The following is a 10,087-nucleotide window of genomic DNA, read 5'->3' on the forward strand; positions in this document are numbered from 1 at the left end:
TTGTGTGCAAGAACCCACTCCAAGATCATACAGTAAAGATACTCTTATGATCACCAATTAGTGCCTTATAATCAAATAGCTTATGTTACTTATTATGGACATCATCATATTCAAGGATTCAGGGATCTCGGGAATGATAGGAAATGATTCTCAAAATATCAGAAAGCAAATTTCGTTTGCAACTCGTAATCTATTAGCTTCCAGAGAAAATATTGATAGACAAGCACTCATCATATACAACCTTAAAAAGAGGCTTTAATTGTGGATTCCTCATAACCTTATAGTAAGTAGGAAAAAACATTGTAGCGCATAAAACTATTTTATTCTGACAAGTGAAAATTAAATATTCCTAAAAAACTGTAAACCAGCAGCTGCAACATAGTAAAAGGGAAGAAATAGCTTCACATTATGCAACAATTTGGCTGAGTTTCAAGCATCTCTGGAGATCTGCAAAAGAAAATGTTCCTTTCAGTTGATGCAGATACAATAATGTAGTTGAAAACTACATGATATATATATATATATTAAAAAAGTAAGTTTCCAGAAAAGCTAAAAGAATAGAATGACAATGCATGCTGCCCAGTGGAGGATCAAACGTTTAATGTTGGTGGTTCATTCCTCAACTAGGGTCTAGTCAATCCTGCATGAAATTGTAGCTTTTATATGATGATTTAATACCCATTTCAGCAGTAGTAATTCCTCCCAAGTTAGATTACTGAATTCCTACTGCATTTATGTGACATATAATGCTACCCTACCCCCCGCCCCCCCCAAAAAAAAAAAAAAAAAATTTACAGATTGTAAGTAGCCATTTTATTTGGGTGAGTACTGATTATCAACTATAAGTTTCAACTGATATGATATAATAAGCTTCACCTATAAACAGCAGCTCTACAGTTAACTTATAACTCTTATTAATGCAAGACAAATCATTTACTTGAGTATTTAGGGAGCTAAAAATAAACAATGCATATTTTCTAATGAGGGTCTTATTTCAAGATAAATAAATAAAGATTAATGTTACATACATAGGGTAATAAACAACAGCACATGCCCTAAGCTTGCATATTCAAGATTCCAAGGGGACTTACAACTGGCCAAGACTGGCTAAATCAAAATCAGGAGCAAGCTCCTGGACGATATCATTTGGTGGTTGTCCACATTCTTGCATTTTTTGCATAAGCTCAACAATCTTGTTGAAGTTTCCGGGATCATTATCGTAAACTTCATTAAGATTTCGTATCAGTTCATATTGGTGTGAATAGCGATCATACTCTTCTTTGCTTAAGCTGGATTTGTGCTCTTCCAACCACTTAGGATACTTCTCTGCTATTTCCTTCATTGGTTCATGAAGAATCTCCTTGGACAGAAGTTGCTGCATCATGGTCTCCACAATAGATTCCATGTCCTAACAAATTGATAACATTGTTAGCATTAAATCCAGGGAAGGAAGTCAAGACATGGTCTTCCCATCATGAAGAATTTTAAAATAGCACCATAAGTAGTTAAAATATCTTTGATGACCTTAATCACTTGCTTCATCATAGTAAAAATCTATAACCAAACTTGGCGAATTATTTTGGTTTAGTTTAATTCACTTATCCCTCATCTCATTTCACAGAAGATATAATAGATGCCAAGTTTGTAAATGAAAGCAGTATTTGAGGCCCCAATGGTATTGGTTGCTCTGCTCAACTATCATCAATCACTAATCACTTTTCCATGCGAACCCCAGAAAAAGTCACATCAAAGTTCATACGGTCCAAATTTCTCTTAATTTTCATTCTCCTAATTAATAGATTCCAACTTGAATTCTTCATATATTTTTGGACATCTTTAAGAAAAATGGAAGTTATAAATTGAATATAAAAAACAAATAAAATAATTTGCAATCATGATGACAGACACCCATCTGAATGTAATATATGAAGCAGAGGTATTACATTAAGAAATAAGATCACTGCATTCCATTAGAGAAAAACTTGACATCCCCAAAATATGTGCCAAAATCTAGGATGAACTGAATGCATAATTTCACAAGGCATACAAACTCAGAAAATACAAAACGTAGTAAGCCATCACAATGGTAGTACCAAAGCTTTGTAAAGTATTAGCACTCAGATTTTGTCATTACATAAAAAATAAGTAATAACCCAATTTTCAATTTAAATATAAACAGAGAGCATAATAGAATAAAGGCTATATATGAGCAATCCATTTCCTTAATAAAGTAGGTTCTAGCAAGCATCAGTTCAAAAGCACCTCATAGGTGGACCACTCCAAAATACCAGAGCTATTAATGGTTAAGTTCTTTTTTTTGTTTTGCCCTCCCCCACCCCACATCTCACCCTAAATATACCAACATTGCAAGTTAATATTTTAAGATATGCATAAACGCATGTTTTAATAAGCGGAAGAACAATCACTTATAAAAGTGGAATTCTAATATGAGTAAGAAAGAATGTCACAGTACAACATATGGTTTTAATCCTTGATGTTCATTTAAAGCATCATAAACATCAAACTCGACAAGATACAAATCCAAGAATCAAGTGGTGGTTGCTCAAGAGTGATCAACATTTAACTTTTAGAAAATGATTGAAGGTAATTGGGGACAACAAGGTAGTACTAACCTCATTTGGGATGAGATGCCTAAGAATGTTACGAAGGTTGCTAATGCAGTCTTAGGTGAATCAAAAGATTTTGGACTGAAAGACAAGGAATTTTGTTAAGAAATTACATCTCAACCACATATCTATTTAATGATCTCACCTCTCACAATAAGACACTCCTCTCACCAGATAGATATGCATCTAATACCTGTATCGTATCAGTGCATCTTAGATGAAGTCCCTTAATAACCATCTCTTCACCACCAATCCATACTTAACAAAACACACACTTCTATCACAAACAGAACATGCCAACCAGGCCACAGTTCACGATTGTCCAATGCAGCAGCAGGCAAATTAATTACCACAAGTACAACACAACAAATGACACTATTGTCAAAATTTAATCTTGTTCCAATTTTCCAGAGTATCCCCACCCAATAGGTGAGAGACTAATCTCCTGGGAGAGGAGCGGAAAACATTTTTTTCTACTAGCTCAGTGAGGTGTTTTCTATCTAAGGACAATACATTGCGCACTTCAACCCAAGCTAATCTAAACTCTTCCTCTGTTATATTTATCCTATGTATTAATTGATTGTTATTATAAGCATTCCTTGTGTGTTTGATTCTCTGTGTGTTGTGTATGGCTCATATTTTATGGGTCGGACAAATATTGGAGTGGAGCGTAAGGGCCACCTTTTGTTGGATTACGAAGCAGGTTGGGGTATGGGTAAAGCCCATGGTATGCGTGATATTATATACTGTGATGTAACTTTACTATTTATGAATAAGAAATAGAAACAGTTATTTTGCTCCTAAGGACGTAGACATACTTCCCGAACCTTGTTAAATCTCTTGTGTTTGCATGTGTGCATGTGCTTTCTCTCATTCTCTTTAGAATTCTGGTTACTATTGTTAATATTGTTAAATAATACTGCTATGCTTGCTGTTTTGGTTTTCTAATTTTTGTTATCTAACACAACATTCTCAAACTGTAAGACCCCATGAGAATATGCAAAACACAATCAACTGCCCGTTAAATCCACAACCGATATTCACCTCACAACTAGATAACATGGAGATATAAGGCGAGTTGGATGGTTAATAGATAACATGGAGATATAAGGCGAGTTGGATGGTTAATAGAGAAAGATAGGGGAGAAAGGTTGTGGGTTTGATCCCCTCTCCTAACAAAACTGACATTCTAACCACTAACATTTGCCGATAAAAACAAATAGATAACAAACTTAAAGCGCTTTGACAAGAGAAATAATTAATAACTGATATCAAATTCAAGAACAAATTGGTTAGAAGAAGTTAAAAAAAGAATACCTGAGAGCCAGCAAGCTGCTCAAACTGTTTCACCCAATCCTCCATCAAGGCATCCTTCCCCAAATCATCGGCAGTGGGTGTGGAAATAGACTCCAGCCCTTTAACAGCCTCTTTGGTCTGCTCCCTGAGCTTGTTGAGCGCCTCCGACACGTGGCTGTCTTTGGAAGCAGCCTTCTGTTTCCCCTTTTTCTTCGTTCTCAAATCGGGTAAACCCATGCCCAATCCTTGCACCCCCGACGCCAAAGAAGGACTCTCCTTCTTCTTGTTCGCACTTGCTTCCCCACTACCAAAACATCACATAATAATTAAACAACGACCTTCAAAATTCAGTATGATAATAATAATGATAAAATTGCAGGGACAAAGGGGGAAAACCTTGGAGGGGGAGGATTGAGGTTGAAGGACTGAAAATCATCCAAAGCACCTGAAATTATCGAATGGAGCAATCTCAGATAGAGATAAAAAAAATGATTAAAAAATAGAGAGTAGGGAAGAAAGAGCGTACTATCGAGGAGTTGGTCAAGGTCTTGAGATGAGTCGGCCATGGTTGTCACCGCCACACAACGCTGCTACTACGGCCAATGGAGGGAATAAAATAATCCCTCCCTATGCAATGCTGCTTCTGGGTTCTCATCCATATTCATATTAATATTTTTATTTAATTTCTTTAGATTTTTTTCCTTTTTATTACTATTTTAAACTTTTAAGATATATCTATCAAAAAAATTATTAGATGGTTAAAGATTATTATATTATTCACGATCCCTCATAATAATTATTTGATGTGTGAACAATAAAAAATATATTCACTAAATTAAAAATATTCATTAATCATCTAACAAAAATAAAATGTGTTATTCTTTAATTTAAGGAATTTATCAATTTAAAATATTAAATTATGTATATATCACCGATCAAGATTATTGATGATGATCTTAGATGCTAATAATTTTTCTAGTTGAGGGGCATACTTTAAATATTATAAATGCTTTATTTTCCTTTTAAAATATGTTTTATATTAATATTGTAGCTTGTATGGTATGGTGGCTCTTCCTTTGTTGTTTTGGTGCAATAAGAAACTCATCATCACGAAGACATAGGTAATTTTGCAAGTTGGTTCATCTTTCTTCCAAGAAACTCATCACCACGAAGCAGGGACGGAGGATGAACCTGGCATAAGGGTTCCATGAATGTCAAACAATGGAGTTGGTGGTTCTTCCTCTGTTGTTTTGGTACAACAACAAGAAACTCATTATCACGAAGGAGAGACAAAGGTAATTTTGTAAGTTGGTTCATCTTACTTCCAAGAAACCCATCACCACAAAATAGGGACAGAAGATGAACCTAGTATTAGGGTTCCAAGAATGTCGCAAAATGGTGTTGGTGGTTATTCCTTTGCTGGCTTGGTGTGACAACAAGAAACTCTTCATCACGAAGTAGAGATGAAGGTAATTCGCAAGCTGGTTCATCTTTCTTCCAAGAAATCCATCACAAAGCAGGGATGGAGGGTGAACTTGGTATTAGGGTTCCAAGAATATCGAACGATGGAGCTAGTGGTTCTTCCTATACTCTTTTGGTGCGATAAGAAAAAACTCATCATGGAGAAACAAGGATAGAGGTAATCCTATCTCTTATAATTTTTAATTTTAATTGAAAATGTGTTAATCTTGATATTTTATTTTAATTTAATAATTGAGATTAATTATTCTCATTTTCACATAAAATATTTATATTCATATGATATGTCCTTTCTATACCGTACACAAATTATATATTAATGAGTGGCTTTTTCTTTTAAAAAATGTGCATTTTATTTCACCTATTATTAATATTTGAAATACAAGATGAGTTTGGTGATTAAAAGAGAACCAAAAAAAAAAGGATGGCAAGTTCAATTTCCTTTGCAAACAAAAAAATAACGTTCAAACCAAACTAACATTATTGATAAAAAGATGATTAATATTTAATAAACTTTTGTTGACAAAAAAAAACTCAATAAATTTTTCTCAACTAGTTTTTTTTGGAAATGTCTCTCTTAGAGTCTCAGGCATCCAAAACTACTTCTTTTATAATTTTTATCATAATATACCTTCTCGAGTGCTTAATTGTTTTAATTTATTATTTTTTTACCCTTTATCTATAAATTAATTTTAATATATTTTAAAAAATTCACTAAATAAAAATATTCTCATATCATAATTTTAATTATTTATTATAAATTTAAAGTATAATTTACATATTTAAAATATTTATTTATTATTAATTTGAAAGAATATAATTTATATTAAAAAAATATTTATTTATTACAATTCTTATTTATATAAAGATGTTTATCATTTCAAATAATTCACCATAAACACAAATTCAGAGGTGAAAACAATGGAATGATACCCTTAAGTGTCATAAGCATAATTGAGTCAATTGTGAGAGTTTATGTAGAGTTTCAATCTCTTCTAGAGTCAAACAATTATAAGAGTCTTGTAATATAATACTTAGGTGGAATTGACATGTAAAGATTGAAACTCTGCAAAAATTTCTCATAATTAATTTAGTTGTGCTTATAACACTTTCCATAAGCATCAAATGATCGTTTTTGTGTCTGTACTTATAATTAGATGTATGTGGTTGATTTTCTAAAATGACAATTAAACAAAATGGTCCAATTAAAAAAAGTTCAAGGACCTAATTAGAAAATATGTGAAAGTATGGCAACCTTCAAATCGATTTAATCTTATATAAATATGAATAAATTAAGGCAAAATTGCAAATTTAGTTGCCTATTTGTCTTAGAATTCTATTTTGATCCCCCTATAATTTAATTAAGGAATTTAGTCCCCCAATTTTTTTGTAATTCCATTATTTCAGTCCTGACATTAATTTTGGAGGTTGACTATCATGTGTTGTACTTTTATTAGACATTGACTGTCATGTGTTACGCGTTTATTGAACATTAATTTCGTGTACTTAATTAATGTTAACCTCCAATAAAATCGTGATATGTGAAAGTCAACGTCCAATAAAAACACAATACGTGGTAGTCAAGGTAAGTAATTAACAAAAGTCCAATTTTGGGATTGGTGACTGAAATAATGAAATTACAAAAAATGAGGGACTAAATTCGTAAATTAAATTATAAGGGGACCAAAATTAAATTCTGAAACAAATAGAAGGACCAAATTTATAATTTTTTCATAAATTAATAAAAGGTCATTGATGACGGAGACCTAATTGAAAAAAAAGAAATAAAAGTTGTTGAAAAAAAATTAATTCATAGACTTGTTTAAAAAAATTGTCAAATAATTTAAAGACATGCAAATTAATTAAAAATAATTAGTATTATTTTGTGGTTAATAATTTTTATTTATATGAATATGTACAAAATAATAAAAGTCTGATAGGTCGGCTCGATCCACATGAACTGCCTTTTTTTTTTTAACCAGTTAAAACAACATGAAATTAACAACTTGGTGGGTTGAGATCTTTCAAGTTTCAAACAACCTCACTAAAATTAAGAGTGAGTTTGTTTTTGTGGTAGTGAAAAAAAAAACGGAAAAGAATGGAGAACAATTATTTGAAATAAATCAGAAAAAAAAGTCCAAAACCACAATTTTTTTTAAGTTACTCATGAATAGTAATTTCTTTTTCACCGCCAAACAAGCAAACACTAACGGATTAATCTGGTAGCACAACGGCTAGTGCCGCACGCACTCACTCGTTTCTTGTCTTACTCCACACTGTGTCCTTTGAACTTTGAGTCCAAATTTCCCTCTCATTAATCTTTTTCGCTCACTTCATTAACTCCACTCCTTCCATCTCCAACAAAACACCACCACTGTTGGCTTCGGTCTTTCCATCTCTTTCGGCTTGCCTTCGCTTCGTGCTCTAAGGCCTCCATTTTTTGTAAGTTATTATGCTTTATTTTTATCAGTGTTCATAATTATGGAGGAACAGTGAGCTCTGTTGAAGTTTGGATTCAAAGTTCTCTCGAGATTTAAAAAGATTTGTATGTAGATTGATATTAGTGTTGAGAAGCTTGTGTTTTGTGTTTGTGTGCTTCATCGACTTTGCACTGATTCTTGTTATTTAATTTGCTTTCAACTCACTATGCAGACTCTAGAGTAGCTTGTTCAGTTGTTTGATAGAATGGAATCAAAGTGAGAGTTGGAACCTACACATTGAGTTTCACTACAACAACATTAACTAATAACTATCCTTATAATACAGTAGGAAGCTTTATTGAATATTTTTAAGGTCTCACCTACACTAGGAACATTCAGCTTCATTTTTTTTTGTGCTTCACATGCTCAGGTTTCTGACAAAAAGAGTGTCATCTATACATTGTTTAATTTTTTTTTAGATAAGCCTTTATTTGATACAAATTGTTCTGTTTATTTTCTTTCTTTTTCAATGTACATATATATCCTGTAGTTGTGTTTCATTATTTGATCAGAAACTTTGTTTTTGTCCCTTCATTTTTAATGGAAGGCTACTAGAAAGATTCATTGTATTCAAGTAAAAAGCATAAATTTTTTCCATTTTTATATATGCAGGAGAGTTCATACCCTTTAAATTCAAGATTTTACACGTTTGAACTATCAGAACATGAGAATACTGGAGGCCTTCAGAGAACTCATTGACAATCACTGAACAAACAACTGTAAGCACGGTTAGTTATGTTTTATGCTTCACTTTCCTTCATTGCACTTTTCTATACAGTACTCCATAAAACCATTGTTACTACGGAGATAGTTAGTGTTGGAAAACATTGTTTGGCCAAATCATTTCATAAAATCTTTACTGTTAATCGTGTGATAATGTCCTTATGAGCTAGATCATTGCATTGCATATTTTAATTTCAATTGGTAAAATTCATCATGTTCCTTTTATTGCTGACTTATTAATTATGGAGAAAAATAAAAGCAAATAAGGATACATTTATTCCAGAAAATTGTCTCTCAGTTGCGCATGTTTTCAGTTCAATTTGATCTTGATGAATTTTAGATTGTTGCTATCAAGCTTATGATTTGGGCTGAGTTTCTATTAAGCTTATCAAAGAATTTTGTCTCGCGTGGTCTTTAAACAAGAACAAAGTGTGTGTAAAATTAAATGAACTTTGAAAAAAGTAAACAAAAACATAAGAAGCTGTTAAAAAACTGTTTTAGGCCCGATAATCCTGACCCAATAAAGGTCCAACTTGTTTTGAAGCAAATCAACTAACCCACACAACTCAAAAGATTTGATTTGAAACTTGCCTTAGTTGAAGGCCAAACACCTGGAATTAGCTAGGTATGGAATTATTGTGGTTGGATGGACAATTTTGGGTCGGAACTCGATCAAACTCAATTGTTGAGCAAATCCATCATCAAGGATATAATCAAGATACGAAGAAACAACTAAAATTATTCATTGTTAAAACTATGAATCTATGTAATGTAATGATGTTAGTTAAATTAACCATTATTCAAACTTTAAACTAGTCATTGTTAAAACTAAACAACTAGTCATTAGTCAAATTAGTCATTATTTAAACTAACTTTTAGTTAAATTAGGCGCTATTCAAACTAACCGTCATTCAAATTAGTCATTATTAACATTGATTGTTAGTCAAATTAGTCGTCATTTAAACTAGTCGATAGTCAAATTGGCTACTGTTCAAATATCTGTTAGTCAAACTAACTGTTATTCAAACTAGTGTGCAATCTTATTTCATTTCTTATCAAATTCTTTCAAAACTCAAAGGTAGTGTTTGGTTTAAAACTTTCACCTCTACAATTTACTTAAATTTAAATATTTCACTACTTTTCACTTTCACACCTCTTTCATTCATTTAAACCAGGCTAAGTTTCCAAGTATCCTTCCACAATGGACTCTAGTGATTCAGACCCTGAAGAAACGCTTGAGTGGAAACTCATCGAAGATTTAATAAATGATGACCATCCATATTTACCATCTTTTCATCCGAACACATCACCAGATGCTAATGTAGAGCAAAAGGCAGGAAAAAGAAAGAGAAAATCAAAAGTAAATGAAGCATCTTCTTCTACTATTGTTGAGAAAACTGCAATGCTAGAAATCAAGTTGAGGGAGAGAGAGTTGAGATTGAAGAGGCATGAGCTGATGATGAAGGAGATGAACTTGATGAA

At 32.4% G+C, this 10,087-nt stretch overlaps 1 protein-coding gene across 1 annotated transcript; it reads right to left on the reverse strand.

The window, feature by feature from the left end:
* Positions 1 to 393: 393 nt before the first annotated feature.
* LOC100500051 (uncharacterized) lies at positions 394 to 4,556 on the reverse strand. Its single transcript, NM_001249227.2, is given in 5 exon segments — positions 394 to 447; positions 1,092 to 1,408; positions 3,945 to 4,227; positions 4,320 to 4,368; positions 4,450 to 4,556. Coding segments are annotated over 5 exon segments (735 nt in total). The 5' UTR covers positions 4,490 to 4,556; the 3' UTR covers positions 394 to 401.
* Positions 4,557 to 10,087: the final 5,531 nt, after the last annotated feature.

This window comes from Glycine max, chromosome 17 (genome assembly GCF_000004515.6).
Source record: "Glycine max cultivar Williams 82 chromosome 17, Glycine_max_v4.0, whole genome shotgun sequence".
Lineage (NCBI taxonomy): Eukaryota > Viridiplantae > Streptophyta > Magnoliopsida > Fabales > Fabaceae > Glycine > Glycine max.